This window comes from Physeter macrocephalus, chromosome 20, assembly GCF_002837175.3.
Source record: "Physeter macrocephalus isolate SW-GA chromosome 20, ASM283717v5, whole genome shotgun sequence".
Taxonomy (NCBI): Eukaryota; Metazoa; Chordata; class Mammalia; order Artiodactyla; family Physeteridae; genus Physeter; species Physeter macrocephalus.
The window spans coordinates 14,925,749-14,944,844 of record NC_041233.1 but is presented as its reverse complement, the minus strand read 5'-3'; the positions used below and the strand labels follow the sequence as shown (position 1 = coordinate 14,944,844).

General features: G+C 44.3%; 1 protein-coding gene across 3 annotated transcripts in view; it reads right to left on the bottom strand.

Moving 5' to 3' along the window:
• Positions 1-7,102: 7,102 nt before the first annotated feature.
• Positions 7,103-19,096, bottom strand: part of ARID5B (AT-rich interaction domain 5B) — a 190,342-nt gene continuing 178,348 nt past the window's right edge. For all 3 annotated transcript variants that reach the window (XM_024115632.3, XM_024115633.3, XM_007114329.4), the window contains 2 exons: positions 17,514-17,712; positions 7,103-13,144 (listed from right to left, as the gene is read on the bottom strand). In XM_024115632.3, the coding sequence (XP_023971400.1) occupies positions 10,991-13,144; positions 17,514-17,712 (2,353 nt within the window). In that variant the 3' untranslated portion in view covers positions 7,103-10,990. The remainder of the gene's footprint in view (positions 13,145-17,513; positions 17,713-19,096) is intronic.

The window sequence follows — 19,096 nt, the reverse complement described above, 5'->3', positions numbered from 1 at the left end:
TGTTATATCTTCTTTTTGGATTGATCCTTTGATCATTATGTAGTGTCCTTCTTTGTCTTTTAAACAGTCTTTATTTTAAAGTCTATTTTATCTGATATAAGTATTGCTACTCCAGCTTTTTTTTTTTTTTTTCTATTTACATGGAATAACTTTTTCCATCCCCTCACTTTCAGTCTATATGTGTCCCTAGATCTGAAGTGGGCCTCTTATGGACAGCATATATACAGGTCTTGTTTTTGTATCCATTCAGCCAGTGTATATCTTTTGGTTGGAGCATGTAATCTATTTACATTTAAGTTAATTATTATTATTATTTTTTTTTTTTTTTTTTTTTTTTTTTGCAGTACGCGGGCCTCTCACTGTTGTGGCCTCTCCCGTTGCGGAGCACAGGCTCTGGACGCGCAGTCTCAGCGGCCATGGCTCACGGGCCCAGCCACTCCGCGGCATGTGGGATCTTCCCGGATCGGGGCACGAACCCGCGTGCCCTGCATTGGCAGGTGGATTCTCATCCACTGCGCCACCAGGGAAGCCCTAAGGTAATTATTGATATGAATGTTCTTATTGCCATTTTGTTAATTGCTTTGGATTTGTATTTGAAGGTCTTTTTTCTTCCCTTCCTTTTTTGTTTTCTTCTCTTGCCATTTGATGTCTGTCTTCAGTGATGTGTTTGGATTGCTTTTTCTTTTCTGTGTGTGTTATCTATTGTAGATTTTTCGTTTGTGGTTCCCATGAGGTTTTGCTTTGTTCTGTTTTGGGTTTTTTTTTAATAAATTTATTTATTTTATTTTTGGTTGAATTGGGTCCTCATTGCTGTGCGTGGGCTTTCTTTTAGTTGCAGCGAGCGGGGGCTACTCTTCGTTGTGGTGCATGGGCTTCTCACTGCGGTGGCTTCTCTTGTCGTGGAGCACGGGATCTAGGCTCACGGGCTTCAGTAGTTGCGGCGCATGGGCTCAGTAGTTGTGGCTCGCGGGGTCTAGAATGCAGGCTCAGTAGTTGTGGCACACGGGCTGAGTTGCTCTGCGCCATGTGGGATCTTCCTAGACCAGGGCTCGAGCCCATGTCCCCTGCGTTGGCAGGCAGATTCTTAACCACTGTGCCATCAGGGAAGCCCTCCCATGAGGTTTTGATATAGCAGTCTATATATGTACAAGATTGTTTTAAGTTGCTGATCTCTTAATTTCAGTTTCATTGCACTATCCTGCATTTGTACTCTCTTCTCATGATTGCTGGTTTTGATATCATATTTGTGTGTGGATGATTTTCTACCTTTACTGTATGTTTACCTTTACCAGTGAGCTTCCCCATTCGTAATTTTCTTGATTCTAGTTGTGGCCTTTTCTTTCTTACCTAGGGAAGTTCCTTTAGGACTTGTTGTAATGCTGTTGTGGTGATGCTGAATTCTCTTAGTTTTTGCTTGTCTGTAAAACTTTTGATTTCTCCATTGAATCTGAATGAGAGCCTTGCTGGGTAGAGTATTCTTGGGTATAGGTTTTTGCCTTTCATTACTTTAGTTTCTGCTGAAAAATCAGCTGATAACCTAATGATGGTTCCCTTGTATGTTATTTGTTGTTTTCCCTTGTTGCTTTTAATATTTTTTCTTTGTATTTAATTTTTGCCATTTTGATTAACCTGTGTCTCAGTATGTTCCTCCTTGGATTTATCTTGTATGGGACTCGTTGTACATCTTGGACTCGAGTGATTGTTTCCTTTCTCACGTTAGGGAAGTTTTCGGCTATAATATCTTCAAATATTTTCTCAGGCCCTTTCTCTCTCTCTTCTCCTTCTGGGATCCCTATAATTCGAACGTTGGTGCATTTAACGTCGTCCCAGAGGTCTCTGAGACTGTCCTCATTTCTTTTTATTCTTTTTTTCTTTATTCTGTTCTGCAGCAGTGATTTCTACCATTCTTTCATCTCACTTATCTGTTCTTCTGCCTCAGTTATTCTGCTATTGATTCCTTCTAGTGTATTTTTTCATTCCAGTTATGGTATTTTTCATCTCTGTTTGTTCTTTAAGTCTTCTAGCTCTTTATTAAACATCTCTTTTCTCTTAGTCTGTACCTCCATTCTTTTTCTGCGATTTTGGGTCATTTTTACTATCATTACTCTAAACTATTTTTCAGGTAGGTTGCCTATATCCACTTCATTTAGTTTTTCTCGTGGGTTTTTGTCTTATTCCTTCACCTGGAACATATTTCTCTGCCGTCTAATTTTGCCTGACTTTTTGTGTTTGTGGTCTCCTTTCTGCTGGCTGGAGGATCGTAACTCCTCTTGCTTCTGGTCTCTGCCCTCTGCTGGGTCAGGTTGGTCCTAAGGCTTGTGTAGACTTCCTGGTAAGTGACACTGGTGCCTGCCCACTGGTGGATGGAGCTGGTCTTGTCCCTCTGGTGGGCAGGGCCATGTCAAGGGTTGTGTTTTTAGGTGGCTGTGGGCTTAACATAGCTTTAGGCACCCTGTTTGTTGATGTGTGGAGCTGTGTTCCTATCCTGCTGTTTTTTTGGCCTGAGGTGTTCCAGCACTGGAGTCTGTATGCTCTTTGGTAGGGCCAAGTCTTGATGCCAAAATGGCAACCTCTGGCAGAGCTCACGCCAATCAGTATACTCTGGGGCCTCTTCCACCAGTGTCCTTCTCCCCCGCCACAACCCCCTCCCCCAGTGAGCCACAGCCAACCCCCGACTCCCCAGGAGACTCTCCGAGATTTGTAGGTATGCCTAGCCCAGGCGCCCATGGAGTTACTGCTTTGTGCTGGGTCTCAGTGTACATGAAACCTTGTGTGTGCCGTCCAAGAGTAGAGTCTCTGTTGCCTCCAGTCGTGCGGAGCTCCTGCATTCAAGCCCTGCTAGCCTTCAAAGCCGAATGCTTTGGGGATTCCTCCTCTGGATGCCAGACCCTCAGGCTGGGGATCCTGACGTGGGGCTCAGGACTCTCACTCTTGTGGGAAAACCTCTGCAATATAATTATTTTCCAGTTTGTGGGTCACCCACCCAACAGGTATGGGATTTGATTATATCACGAAAGCACCCCTCCTGCTGTCTTTTTGTGGCTTCTTCTTTGTCTTTGAATGTAAAATATCCTTTTTCATAGTTTCCAGTCTTTTTTATCAACTAACTTTTTTCAGCAGTTAGTTGTGATTTTGGTGTTTTTGAGAGAGCTGGTAAGCTTAAGGTCCTTCTACTCTGTCCCTTTTTTGCAGTCAAGGGACTGCTTTTAGTTTGGATGCTTGCTGCGTCTTTCCTCAGTGTGTACTGGCTATTATTCCCTTGATATGGGTTGTGCAGGTACAGTGGCCCTTGTGTGCTCCCGGGTCAGCAGGGGTAGTGCTTGGCACCTGGTGGTGGGTCTTGTATGGGTGACTGCTCTCAGTGCACTCCCTGGACAGCAGGGGCAGGGCCTGGCGCCTGCTCACAGGTTTCGTATGAGTTTCTCTTTCCACGCCCTCCCGGGACAGTTGGGGCAGGGCCTGGTGCCTGCTCTCGGGTCTCATAGCAGCAGCCCGTGCCTGCCTCTGGAGCCCACTATGGTGGTGGTGACTTGTACCCACCCCTGGATCTCCTGTAGGTGGTGTCCTGTTGCCCGGGAGCACACACCCAGGGAAAGAAGCTCTTCTGGTGGCTGTGCCCCTCTCCTGGTGCAAGCCCCTGAACAGTGGCACCTTGCCTCTCTGGTGAGCCCAGGCTTCTTCCGGGTACACCCTCAGTTGCCACAGTCCAGCCTCTTCAGGCTGTTTCTGTGCACCCAACCCCCGTCCTCTCCCTGGGTGTGACCTCTGAAGCCTGAGCTTCAGCACCCAGCCCCCACCTGCACCGACAGACTAGTGTCTCAGGCTGGGGGGCACAGGGTGGCGGTGCTGTTTTGACTTCTGCACACCAGTTGCCATGCTCTCCTCTGAGGCTCTGAAGCAACCCCTCCATCCAGGCTGATCTCCCTGCCAGAGAGGGGACTTCCCAGCGTGAGGGAACCTTTCCTCTTTCACAGCTCCCTCCCTGGGGCACAGGTCCCGTCCTGATTCCTTCTTTCTCTTTTTCCTTTTGTTCTGCCCGGTTACGGGGAGGTTTCCTTGTCCTTTCGGAAGTCTGAGGTCCTTCTCCTTTCTGCCAGCGTTTAGTAGGTGTTCTGTGTGCATCGTTCCAGTTGTAGATGTATTTTTAATGTTTTTGTGGGAGAAGTTGACCTCCACGTCCTACTCCTCTGCCATCTCGACCCCCTCTGTAATCACAGTTTCATTACTTGTGATTGGTCTGTTCATATTTTCTCTTTCTCCCTGGTTCAGTCTTGGAAGTTTGTACCTTTCTAAGAATTTGTCCATTTCTTCTAGGTTGTCCATATTATTGGCATATGCTCTCCCAATGATTTATTTGTTCATTAGTAAGCATTTAGATGTTTATGATGTGTAAATCCTGAGTGAAAAATAGTGTTAAATCTATAGTTACCCCCTAATGGATTAACGAAGTTTTGCCCAGAAGAGATACAGTGTTGCCTGCTTTAGTGTCTATGTTAAAATTCATTTGCAGATTTTGTCCCATCTGTAATTGTGTCTGTACGTATGCGCTCATTGGCCAATTGCACATTCTAGGGCTGCGCTGTTGAATATAGTACCCATTAGCCACATGTGGCTATGTAAATTTAAGTGAATAAAAATTAAATAGAATTACAGAAGCAGTTCCTCCATCATACTAGGCGTGTTTCAAGAGCTCAGTAGCCACTTTGACTAGTAGCTACGGTATTGGAAAACTCTGAATTGTAAGACATTTCTACCATTCTAGGAAGTACCATTGGACGGTTCTGTTCTAGAGAGAGTTTCAACAATATTAAAGTAGTAGTAGTTCTTGTATGGATGCCTCAGGGAGCAGATCACCTTGTCCTGACTAGGTTGGCTGAATGCCTGTGGTTATAGCTAGCATGATTAAAATAGTTTGTTCTTTTAAGCAGGTTAAACAAATGCTTTGCTATGTTGTTTATCCCAGGAGGTAGCCTGGAGATTCCAAAATTCAGGAATTCTCTATTAGTGGACCCAAATTAGTGTCATTTACTCTACTGTCTAGGTCAACCCTGAAGGCTATGCTTTTTTTTTTTTTACATTATTCCTGGCCAGAGGCCACCCCACCCCCTACCCCACACCCACCTCCTCCACTCACCTACTTGTTGATGTAAATGATCACCCATTTCCTGGTCACTATCAGCCCTCAAACATTTGTCAACTTTGGCCACTTTCCTAGAATAAATCATTGGGCAGTTTTATTGCATTTGCACCATGAGTGACATCTTTAGCAAAAGCACCCTCCTTCCCAAAAGTATTAGCCAGCCAGGCCTGGTAAAAATAGATAGCTTATCATGATGCTTCCTGTTGTGTATGATTCAAGTATCAGATCTATAAATGCTGAATGTGTCGTAGATGGAAGAACATTCTTTTGATGTACTCATAACAATTCACATGATACGGTGAAATACACATGAATCAGAATGAGGGCGAGGAGACCACGGGGCTAGGCGTTCTTTCTGTGTTTGGCGTGTTTGGATTAACAAAGGGATGAGAGCTGGGGGAAGAGGGTGAGAGCTCTAACATGTTGCTGTAGCTCCTGCTGGCCTGAGAGGGGTGGGCAGGTCCTTCAGGGAGTCAACCATGATAAGAAAAAGGGTCTTAGGTCTTTTATCAAAACGTATTGATATTTGTGGTCTTCTTCCCCCAGAGTTGTGGTGACATGCTGGTTAGCAGTTTACTCTCATCTGTCTATTCAAAGTCCACCCTGACCAGATGGTGTGGGTTGTAAACTAAGACACGCAGCAGAGTCTGTCTACCCTCTCCCCTGCCCCAGTCTCTGGGACCCATGAAGAAGGGAGCACACAGGGTGCTACTTTGTGAACGCCTCACTTCAACTAATAGTAAGCTGAGCAAAACCAGGGGGAAGCTTGGAGGCAGTGGACTAAGGGGACGAAAGACCAGAAATGTTTTGTCCCTGATCACCAGACATCAGAATGTGCTGTTTTCCTAGCTTTTCAATCCTGAATATACATCAGTTGTTCCATTTAACCCATCACTAAGTCTGTTCATCTTTCCTTCCAAGTACCTCTGAAATGTATCCACTCCTCCATTCCACCACCCCAACTGAAATGACCTCCATCTTTGCATTAGATTGCTCTCAGTATGCCTTCACACAGCAGCCAGAGGGTGACATTGAAAAAGACAAATCTGAACATATCACCTCCCCACTTAAACCTCTTCTTGCTTAGGATAAAGACCAAATAAATGCTCAACCTGGTCTCTTAGGACCTATCTGGCTGACCCCTGCTATACTCTGAACCTCAGCTCAACCTCATTCCCTGGACCTTATTAATTATGCTTCTGTCACATAGGCTTTATTCGATTCCTATAATAAGTTAAACTTGTTCCTGCCTCCGGGCCTTTGCACATGTGTTAGCTTGTGCTTGGATAACTCTTCTCCCAATTCCTTCTCACCTGGTCAACTCATACTCATCCTTCATGTTATCAGTTTAGTCACCACCTCCTCTTCATGTATCACTTTTCATCACATTCCTCTCCCCTGGAACTAGGTCAGGTTGAAGTTTTGTATTTATGTGGGTGACTATTTGATTATCTCTCTTTCCCATAAGATTTATAAACTCCAGAGACAGTATTTTTTATCTTTTACTCACCATTGTAATCCCAGCTCCTAACACTATGCCTGGCAGTTGAGACATGAAAAAAATCTTTGTTGACCAAATAAGTAAATGGTGACTTCTGTTACCTGCCAGGAGAGGAGCACGGTATACAAAGGAAGTTGTAGACTTAAGAGCCCTGGGTTCAAATCCTAACTCTGCCAATTTGTTAGCCAGGTGATCTTGGGCAAGTTGATTTACCTAAGCTTCAGTCTTCTCATCAGTAAAATGGGCATAACCATATTTACATGGGGCTGTGAAGAGTAAAGATATTGTACGCCAATTGGGCACCCAGTAGGTTCTCAACAAACATACACATCATCCTCATCACTGTTATTGTTATTATCCTGTTTGGGGACAATGGGGTAGAAAGTACTCTGGTGAGGTCACAGGGCTCCTCAGGAGGAAGTGACAGATTACACCCAAAAGGAAACAGATAGTAACATTTTTTATTAAATATTACAGTGGATCAAAAAGTACAAAATATCTCTTGCCTGCTATGTGATTGGGAAACTATTGGCACGTAATACAGTATCAAAAGCAGTAATAAGTACAATTTGGAAAACATACAAAATTGAGTGTTTATAGTTGGCTCAGCATTCTTCTGGTAGTGTTTAAACTAATGCAAAGGTTACTCAATAACCTCTCCATTGGGAAACTATATAGTATCACTGGGCCATGTTGCTATATACAAATAATCACCTTACAGAGCATAGAGGTTACATAGCTGGAGTCACCAAAAGTATACAATATTTACAACACAGGAAGGTTTAAAAAAGTATAAACAGCCAAGAGATTATGCTGCTATTCTTCAGACATATTTCAACCATGAGGAGACAAGCAGAATATCAAATACATCAACAGCCAACACTGGAATTTAAGTGCTCAAGATATTCATTGCAATGGTGTGGGTCTCACCAGGGCAGACTTGTTCCCATTTTTCTTTAAAATTGGGACAAGAGTAAAACTAGACCAGATGGGACTTGGCTGACCACGACCAAATGTGACTTGTGGGACAACAAGTGAAGAGAAATAAATGGTTCTCTTTGAAGGCACACTACATAAAATATTTTTGTGGGATCACCTCGAAATTTCCATCAGACACACCAACACAGTGAAATACAGTACTTGAGAATTCATGCACCAGGTCAGAAAGTTGTAAAGTCAATGCTGAGTTTTAACAAACCCTTCTGTATATGCCCTGATAAACAACTGAACTTAAGAGCTTCTAGCTAGTAAATAAATAAGTCAGTCCTGTGGCAAAGATTACAAGTTCCAATCACTTACTAGAATACTTAATTCTGAAACTTGGTTGGGCTGGGTTTTGTGGGGTTTTTTGTTTTTTTCTTTAATGTTGAGTTGCCAAAAGTTAAGCCAGAAGTTTTTAAGAAATATTATTTAGAATCTCCAAATCTCCAGTAAATCACGGACTTAGTGCATTTTGAATTGCAACATTTCTTGGAAGCCACACTTCGTAAATAGATTTATGACTCCACTGCCAATTAGATTCCACAGTTTCCTTTACAGAACTACCAATAACAATGGTTTGATTGCACAAAGAAAGGCTTGTGCAATTCCATTCAATAATAAGGCCCCTTGAACTCAAACAATGCAAACAAAGCCCTATTTAAGACTTTTTAAAATGTAGTTCTCAGCCAATGAAGAATTCAATGGTCTTTTTGAAGGATTTCCAAGATCTCTGTTCGGAGTTTTAAAACAACACACTGCTTCTGTTGGGAATGTATACCCCCATTTCTCTTTATTTGTCCTGCTGTTTTGCCAAGGGTATGAGCTTCCTCAGACAGAAACAGTGAATCTCCTCTCGGATGAGATGAGAAAAACAAAAGCTGGACTATGTTAACATTGTTTGAAAATGGTGTGATCGAATTCCAACATGATGAAACCAGACTGAAATCATTGCAGTGGGGAAAACAAATGCCCCATATTCAAAATGGATAGGTGAGCTCCACCAGGGACAGATGCCCCCATTTTCTTTGAGAAACGAGCTCAGAGAAACCATGTAGGATCTAGCCCATGTCAGCTGCAGAAACGCTGGAGTTTGTTTCCTTCTTCCATGTCCTCTGATTCTGTGACTATTCAATCTAGTGCAGCTTTCTCATACGTGTCCTGGCCAGCATTCTGCCAGCTGGAATTGAGATTTTCCCCCCCCCTCTATCTTGTGCAATAGCAGGATAATCTGCATTCACACATTTATAATCTAAATTCTACTAGTCTATCTATGGTTCTATTAAATATATATATATATATATTATTCCACAGGAAGGTAAATAATTAATTGAAGCAAATGGAACTCTTAACACTAGATCCCTACATTCTTTTGTTTCCACCTTTGGATATTAAGTATGTTACACTGAATATTTGGCTTCGTATCATAGAGACATTTCAATACAAATGCACGGCATGCATGGCTTGGTTTAAGAGCCACGGTTTCATTGTTTACCAGTTTTGATTATTTTGCAGTCAAGTTACCTATTTAGAAGTTGAAAATTGTCATCAATTTTCATAGAATTAAATATCTCACAGGTAAAAGACTTGGTTAACTATGGTTCTAATGTCTACCGGTAGCGGTGGGGCAGGGGAGGGTTGACTGGGGAGTTCATCAAAGCAGTCTTATCAGCAGGGATGGGACCTGGAAGGAAAATCCACTCTCTGTTGTCGGTCGACTTTTAACACACTTAGAAAATGCATCCACCTTGATGTTACATCTCGGCAGCAAACAGAATAAAGTGGCAAGAATGACAGTATACATTCTCTACATCTTTTGACTGCTTGAACAGCTTGACCATTTCTTTCCAACAATAAAAAATTGTTAAGTGGACTGTATTGCCAGGTGGTTAAAAACATGACACAAATCACCCTATGTGTGTGCATACACACAGAAGTCATGCCCCATAAATCCAAAGAGGATGGCTTTCTTTTGAACTGGGTAATCAGTTTGCCGGTTACCCCCAAAGATGTGGCCTGTGAGGTTCTTCCTGGGAGTAGCGAGAAACCAACTTGATGAAGGCAATGTGACTACCTATTACTCGAAAGACCACGGCCCTGGGCAGGTATCTGGTGCCTGGGCCTCCTGCTGTTCCTTTTCTACTGGATAGTCAAGCTCTATCTTCCTCCCAGCCCCCATTCCCAGACTGTTTAAAGGGATCAGTGCCAACACGAATGTAAATCATTTTGGCTTCTATTCTAATTTCTGAAATTCCTAAAATATGTGTGCAGCCCACAAATATGTCCTCTAGACTCTGTTGTTATTCAGCAGCTTGCTGCCAGTGAGGTTTTTGTTTTTATGATTCCTCTGGTATGTAGGACAGTTTCACAGCCTAGATAAGGTAAGTACAATGCTCGATATTTTCACATAACCCAATACTTCAAAGCAAAGCATTTGGCCGGGTAAGCAGTGTATAAGCTCTTTCAACTATGCCATTTATGAGGAACAAAATCCTTAAGTTGCAGATTTGCAAAGGAACGTTCTTTGCACTATTGTGTGCTCAACTGTTTCTTTGATCATTTGTTCCACTAGAATCAGTTGCTTCAATTTGTAAACAATAACATTACCACCCAAAGCTGCTCAAAATGATAAGATGTGGAAAAATTACAAACACACATCAACAACTAAGGACAGTCAGGCTTTAAAACAAAACAAAACAAAATAAAACAAAAACAAGACCTGCAAACAAAAGCGATACTGTTTAATTAAAAAAAAAAAAAAGGGACAAGAAGGAACTGGGAGAAAATAGGACTACCTGTATATAAATTAGGTGAGCAAACAGTGATAACGGGTAGTTTTCAGAAGCAAATATATACAGTCAGTTTAACAGTGTTTACTTCTCTGGATTGTTTTTAATAGTGTCAAAATGAAAGATCTATTGAAGTTTCACTATACATTGCATTGATTGAACCTTGGAGAGTTTTATGAGGAGAGGGGCATCCCTTGGCATATTTGCCAGTCTTCCTTGCCCCTTCCTCTGAAATATCTGCCCTTTTTTGCCCAGATTGTTTCCTGACCATCAGAACTCAGACGGGGTCCTCTAAGTTCTTCCTGGATACACATGAATCCCTTCACAAGATCCCCGTGCAAAGTGAACGATCTGAGGTGTGAGGGCATCTGTGTTGGCAGGGGCTCAAGACTGACCAGCCAGGGCTAGAGTCATCCCGGAAATATCAGGTATGTTCACCTCCCCTCTAGGCCCCTTTTGGCCGGGACTGATCTCACCCCAGATTAGAAGAGTACTGACTTCTAATTCTACAAGCCGTCACCCCAAGGCTAAGGAGTGAAGCTCTGTTATCCACGCCATTTGGGATGCTGGGCAGAGCCAGGCTTACAGTTTTGTACTAGGGTGTACGGACGACAGCTGAGAAGATGGGAAGGCGGCTTGAGGATTTAGAGCAGCTAAAGGGTAAATGCTGTTGTGCAAAAGGTCCCCATATGAACTTCCTACAGGTGTGGCTGCAGCCAAGTGTCTATATAGCTGCTGAGAATTTGTTGGCGACGTAAAAATTCCTCTTTGCATCACAAGTGAGTGGAAAGCCAGGGGCTGCATGAGTGGAGAAAGCACAGTCTGGTTTTTCAAGTACTGCAGAGAATGAGAATACCCAGCCGGGAGCCTGGAGTTGAGGCCCGAGTTACACAGGCTCCCAGAATACAAACCTGGGAAGATGGGGGAGGAGAGGGGCAGCTTGTGGCTTTCCGAGGCGGCCCCGGCGTGCCCACCGTGCGTGGCCTTGCTGCCTTCGCTCTCCTGCTCTGAGGCCTTCTCCTTTCCAGAGACCTCCTTGGAGGGGTCCAGAGGAGACACGGCCCGGGCCTTTTTCCCGGCGATCACAAGGTCCAAATCCTCCAGGCTACGCTTTATGGGACGCGCTGCACCAATGTTCTGAGGGCTCATTTTCCGGTGCAGGATGGGGTGGACCATGCCTTCCATCTTCCTGAAATTCTCCAGTCTCACAGGGTGAGGTTTTCCCGATCTGGAAAGCGATTCGGGGTATTTTTTAGGGGCCGACATGGTCATGGGCGATACCCGGCAGGCCTTGGGGTGACAGTCTCGACTCTGGCTGTTTATGACCTGGAACTGGGAGGCGCCCTTGCTCTCCTGAGGCCCGGGTGCCGAGTGGGCCAGGCCCAGGGCCTTGCCAGTGGGTTTGTGAGGGTTCTTGGGAAGGCTCAGGTCCGTGGGCTGATCGTCTGTGAGGGCTTCCGCGGCAGCCGACTTTTTGTCTTGCAGATGTAGAGACGTCAGATAATTTACGTGGAGCTTCTCTTGGTGTTTGTGGGAAGGAAAAGAACTGTTTTCCGATTCCCTGTACATGTCCCTGCAAGGGTACTTGGATGTCTGTTCATTATGCAGATGGTGTTCAGTGTGTCTGTAGAGGCTGTGGAGATGAGGAGATGAGTAGAAATCGGCCAGGCAGCTAGGCATGTGGGAGTGGGGAAGAGCCCTTCTCTCTAGCAGTTTCTCCTTGCCCTCCTGAACGTCTTGCTTTAGGACATAGGAGTCGGCAAGGGGGCTAAGGTGATGCTTGGAGAAGCTGCAGCGGTGGGGCTCCGATCGACTCAGTTTGTCGTGCTTAAAAATGTCACTGAGGCTCTTTCTCTCCTCTGAGGGCTTGCTTCTGAAACTCTGGACGTGCTGAATCACTGACGGCCGGCTGACTGCCGTGTGGTCGGTGCTTTGGCCGTGATGGGCCTCGGACAAACCCGAACACCGGTCGTCCCTCACAATCAGTTTCTTTTTGCTGATCAAAGGGGGTGGGGAGCCATAGGGGTAGCTGCTGGAGAGGCCGGCCCCGCTCACTTGGGACAAAAGTTTTTTCTTGGCCAGCGGGGACATGATGCCTGGGTTGCCCCTTGAGTAGAGCAGGGGGGTGTAATTAAGTCCATGGTTCTCATTCATGGGCCCAGTCAAGTCTTTGTCTTTGAACATGTCAAATGACTGGACCACAAGGACCTTCGGGGTCTGCTTGAGTGCACTGTGGATGTCGTCACTGCCCAGCTGGTCCACCTTCACGGTGCAGTTGGCGATATAATCCGCCATTGCGGGGAGTTTGTCATCCTCCATTTCACTCTGGTTTGCCAGTGGTGGCTGCGTGGTGGGGAAGCCGGGGAAGGATGCTTCTTGGAGTTCATTTTCAGGGCTCTCTGTAAAACAGCAGGGCTTGGGTTCTTGTTTTGAGTCCAGGAGAGCACTGGGAGAGGTGTGCGACTGCTTGCCAGCCCCGGGGATCGGGGCTGGATCCCTTTCGGGGGCCAGGGGGGCACTCGCAACTGGAGGAGCAGGCCCCTCCTCTCCTGCCTCCTCATTGCCGGCACCTTGATCTGTGTCGTTGTCCTTTTCTGGGTCTGCTCGGGACACCAGGGGCCTTGCTGCAAAATCCTGGTACCCTTCCACTTTTTTCTTTGTGTCTGCTACTGGGAGAGGCTCAGCGATGCTTTTCTGGTGTAAAGTCTCTTGTTCCTTCTCTTGCTGTGACGAAACCTGATAAAATATTGCAAAGATAGTCAGAAGCCAAATGCGTTGACACTTTATGCTATGAAATAAAATATTACACACAGCCGTTTTTTGAAAACAGCCTTTTCTGTCAGCTCATGGAGTTTCTGTAAAGCTTTATTACTCCCCAATCACGGCTCTAAACAAAGAAATATAAATTACAGAAACATTAGGGGAAATATGCATATTCACTCCAGTCCCTTATGAGATACCTATCACAACAGCCAAGTATCATGTGCTGCCGGTATACAATCATATCACTCCTTGATTTCTAATATACAGTTTAATTCTGAGGTTGTTTTCTTGTCACATCAGTCAATTATCCAAATGAGTTTTAAATTACATGTTGCGGTTTATGACACTTTGGAGAAAGATTTTTTTAGAATCTCTCTTTCAAAACTCCAACCCCGTGTCAACAACAAACTTACTAAAACCCCTTGTTTTTTTCTTCGAGAAAGCAAATCCTGTCCTAACGTGTTCAGTATGATGCGTTAAATTAGCAATGCTTAAGTGTTAATAATTTCTACCCAGTGCCATATGACATGCAGATAAAGCTAAAATATTGAAAAATTAGGCAGATGCAACGTCAGCCTGTCTACCTGAGGGACAGGAAGACCCCCGCAGCCCTTCTAGGCTGTAGCAAACTACATTTCCATTAAAGCTGAAAATGAAATTGTCACAATTCAAGCAGTGAATGGCCACAACACATACAGCTTCTCTGTTCACTGAAGTAAGTTGTAGTCAATGAGATGGATGGTCTTTATGTGTCCCTACTGACAGAAGTTGTGGGCACAATTCGACTCATTCATTGCATTACGTAGCTGTGCAGACTTTGGCCCTAGAAGGTCATCTTAACTTTCCATCTGTGACCCAGGGGGACTGGCAAGTTCTTTCAAAACTTCAGTCATTCTGCCCTGATGTGTCTTGGTGGAGAACAGTCACAAAACGGTTATAATGAGATGGGCTTCCCCCCCTCCCCCCACCTCATCCCTTGAATATTTTTCTTCTCTGTTAAGGAAAGAAGTGTCTACCACTTTAGCATCTTTGGGCAAGACTGAGGATACTGGTGTGGGCATTCATAGGAACAAACATTTTAAGGAACCGTATACCCATTTCATAGATATTTCTCCTTAAATCCACTTCAAGATATCCCTGTCTTGCAGGGATGCTTATCATCATTCTTTTCCTTTCTTTGTTTTTGTACTAATAGCTGCCTTTTCCAGTACAAATAGCATTACTTGTTCTACAGTAACAGTCATCATTGGTCTCGTGAGCTTATACATCACATGAAAATATAGAAAAATGACTACGGCTAGGGAAAAAGGCATATTGCATTTAAACGTTAGTTCCTGATGGGGCTGTGGAGGAGTCTCAGCCCCACTGCTATCTCTATGACCTAGGCCTTCAGTTACATGCAGTTCTAGGTTTTTGGTTGTAAACAGGTTTAGGAGGTCACTGAAAGCTAGGTAGGAAAAAAAAAAAAGTAAAGGACCCTTTTTGTAGGATGGCATTTTACGATTTGCCGTAGTATATTAACTGGTACCTTCCCACCACACAGCTTATAATCTGATTACTTGAAGACAGTGGGTTTGACTAGAAGGGCTTTTTAAGCCCTCCTATCTCCAAATTAAAAACAATGACAATAATAACAACAACAATAAAATTCAAACCCCAAACACACAGTGAGAAGAAATATACTTGCTATGTATAGAAATATATATAGCAAGTATATTTCCATATATATAGAGAGAAATAGACTTGTTATAGATACATAACATGGGTCTGTGTAGGAGGCGGGGAGCAATTCTTATCTAATTCTTATCTCTGGGTCAACCTTGGAGAGAGGGTGTGGGATTCCAGGTAGTTTAGATAACCTGATCCTAATGACCTTGGTCACTTAGATACTTACAGTTCCTGCAGGGAACCTGTGGGGGCCTCTAGGAAAGGGGGAGCCTTAAGGCTTTCAGGGTTTCTGTGGACTGCAGGGCACCGGGCTCTACTCCTGACAGTGGCCGCCTCCCAAGCTGACGGGCTCAGGGCGATGGCTTGAGGAGTCCTCCCCCAACTCACAAAGCAGCCCTTTCAATTCTCACGCCCAGAGTGGAGCCATTCAAAGGCCAGCTGGCCTCTTGGTCCTCAGTTTGTCCCCTGGTGCTTTGGCAATGCTGTACATATGGTATCTAATAGAACTCACTGATCCCAAGCCCTATAATAAATCACCAGACCAATAGGAGGTCACTGAAAGCTAGGTAGGAAAAAAAAAAAGTAAAGGACCCTTTTTGTAGGATGGCATTTTACGATCTGCCATAGTATATTAACTGGTACCTTCCCACCACACAGCTTATAATCTGATTACTTGAAGACAGTGGGTTTGACTAGAAGGGCTTTTTAAGCCCTCCTATCTCCAAATTAAAAACAATGACAATAATAACAACAACAATAAAATTCAAACCCCAAACACACAGTGAGAAGAAATATACTTGCTATGTATAGAAATATATATAGCAAGTATATTTCCATATATATAGAGAGAAATAGACTTGTTATAGATACATAACATGGGTCTGTGTAGGAGGCGGGGAGCAATTCTTATCTAATTCTTATCTCTGGGTCAACCTTGGAGAGAGGGTGTGGGATTCCAGGTAGTTTAGATAACCTGATCCTAATGACCTTGGTCACTTAGATACTTACAGTTCCTGCAGGGAACCTGTGGGGGCCTCTAGGAAAGGGGGAGCCTTAAGGCTTTCAGGGTTTCTGTGGACTGCAGGGCACCGGGCTCTACTCCTGACAGTGGCCGCCTCCCAAGCTGACGGGCTCAGGGCGATGGCTTGAGGAGTCCTCCCCCAACTCACAAAGCAGCCCTTTCAATTCTCACGCCCAGAGTGGAGCCATTCAAAGGCCAGCTGGCCTCTTGGTCCTCAGTTTGTCCCCTGGTGCTTTGGCAATGCTGTACATATGGTATCTAATAGAACTCACTGATCCCAAGCCCTATAATAAATCACCAGACCAACAGGATAAAGGGAGAATGGAATGTAAGCCTTAACTTGGAATTTCCTTGCTTTTGGCCATTTATGTTGCAAGCTTGCAGATGTTTAGAAATCTCTGCATCATCCCCCCCCTTTTAATTATTAGAGCTTAACATAATTATGAAACAAAAATTAAAGCAAATTTCTCTTCTTGGTATTAATATTATCTTCTTACACAGGAGTCAGTTGGGTAAGTTAATTTCTAGTTAGGAGGCTGGTGTGTGTGTTTTAAGCTGGTGTTTAATTAGAGAGTCTCTTTTTTTTTTTTTTGTGGTACACGGGCCTCTCACTGCCGTGGCCTCTCCCGTTGCGGAGCACAGGCTCCGGACGCGCAGGCTCAGCGGCCATGGCTCCCGGGCCCAGCCGCTCTGCGGCATGTGGGATCTTCCCGGACCGGGGCACGAACCCGTGTCCCCCGCATCGGCAGGCGGACTCTCAACCACTGCGCCACCAGGGAAGCCCGAGAGTCTCTTATGTGTTCATTATAAACCTGATTTTTAGGGGGTGTTTAATATCAGCACCGAAGTTCCCTCTGGGGTTGAATCTTAGAACATGCTGTCTTCAAATGTGGCTGCTAAGGTTTTTTTGGTTTGGTCTGGTTTGGTTTTTTGTGTTTTGTTTTTTAATGGGCGGCAGAGTTTTTTATTATTCATCTTGAAACAGAGCCCAGCTCATCCCCCATGACTGTCTGGACGATGATAGTAACGGCTTCTACCGGAGAGCTGTTGGGGTCTGTGGGTAGCTGGGGCCTGTTTTTAAAGGCTCAGAAACTACCTGTTAACAAGACAGATAATCATGGTTTCAGAGGAACCATTTCAAAATTCCCCTATAAATAATACGTCCTTAAGATGTTTCTAAATTGGTCTTAACCCAAGTCTGGTGCACAGAGATCAATTAATGGAGGCAAACAAGTCTCTGAAGTTTTTAGGACAGTCCTGCAGAGACACAGCAGATCCCACAATGTGTGTTTTAAAGTCACGCCAACTCCTCAGACAGGCTGGCTGTGAAATGGCAAAGAAGCCACATCTTTCACATGGGAGTCCCTTGGCTTTAAGAGCTGAAGCTCTGGCTCCTTCTATCTCAAAGTCGGGCCTGCTCTCAGTTTTCTCCAGAGTGTTTGCTTCCTTCTAGGTCCTATTCTTGGCCTATCCCATTCAATCCATGTGCTGCCCCGAAAGGCCCACTACTCAGGGAACGGTGAAGTGTAGATGATTAGGTTTCTTAGTCTGGTGTTGTCTCTGGCAGGGATGCAGCTATGGATGCAGGGCTCCAGGAGACCCCGAGGCAGGACCAACCTCACAGAGGTATTTCTGTGGAGGAGCCCGACTCACCTCTGATGCATCCTGGGGCTTCGGGGCATTCTCTTTTTCTTTCTTGCTCTTAGAGATTTCGTGTTTGATGCGTTTGGCTCCTGATACTTTTGTTTTATTCTCGTTTTCCTGTGAATTGTTCTCCTGTTTTCGAGGTTTGATTGGAGGCAGGGGCTTATCTTCCTCTCCTTTAATAAACCTTTCATACGGCAGGATTAATCTACAAGGGTATCAGAAGAGAGGATCGGTCAGGGCAGGCAATTCCAGTAGTGTCGATGCTATGGGGGTTTACTTTCTCGTCTCAATACAGGCAATTTATCGAGTGACTTCATCTTCCCCGGTCAAAACCAGCACCTGGTAGCTTACACACTGCTTTCTTTGCAAGACCTCTTTCTTGTTTTGCAAAGCTGTACACTGAGGATACCAGTGGACACATCCAAAGTCACATCATTATCACTGCCCGTGGGACCCGGCTAAATGCTGATAACAACATCACAATAATAGCACCTATAATGCTAGCTGCCGTTCATTTATCATTCTGCCAACAGCTGTTTATTGAGCACTAACTATGTGTCAGGCAGTGTTCTAGGCACCAAGATACAGCAGCGAGCAGGATACTCAAAGCCCCGGAGGCTTACATTCTAATCAAGTACTAGTATGTGCCAGGTGATGCCCTAGGTACATTATATAGGTTATTTCACGTAATGTCCACAACATCCTTATGGAGTATTTACTATTATTGTTGTTGTTATTATTATTCCCTTTTCAACAGATGAGGCAACTGAGGCCCAAAAAGGCTAAATAATTTGCCCGAGTCACCCCATTTGTTAGATGTGGAATTTGAACCTAGTTCTGCCTGTCTCCCAAGTTTGCATTCGTTCATGTCAAAATACAGACCAGACACTTAAAGAGGTTACAGGAGGGAAGCGCAGCCCAGCGGAGCGACGGCTGTCTTATCCAGAGCTCTTAGGGGGGTAGGTGCCTCCAATATGAGAAGCTCTGTTTTGGGGTGCCAAGTTAAAGAGGGCGCCAGAGAGAAGGAAGGCAGACAGAACGTTCAAGCCACAGAAATCAGAGGGCTGAAAAATTCAAGCATTTTAATTATATAACTTTTTCAACAAAGTACATAAAATTGCTCTAAAAAGAGAAACATCAAACAGCTCTTGTTTTAATCTGTTTTCCCTTTGCGACGTAGCGCTTGATCTGAAAGGGAAAAATAGCTGATGTAATTAAACGGGATGGATTGCATTACAATCTCAGTTTCAACTTCAGTGATTAAAGTTTTTATAATGCATTTGGTATGATTAATGACTCACTGTGGGATTAATACAAGACTCAGCCTTAAAAATATGAACTTTAATACAGCAAACATAATTTGTTTTAAATAAGACAAGTTGACTCAATGAAGAAAATGTACTTGGCTTATAAACAACATAAATCTGTTCAAATATTGGGAACCGTAATTATTTTTAAACTAAGACTCCCAGGCAAAAACTTCTCTGGCTTGGATATTTGTTAGCTATCCTAAAACTGGTTTCTAACTATGCAATTTGGATCTCAACTACTTAAGCGTACACAACTGTTCGGGGTTTTGAGTACAGACG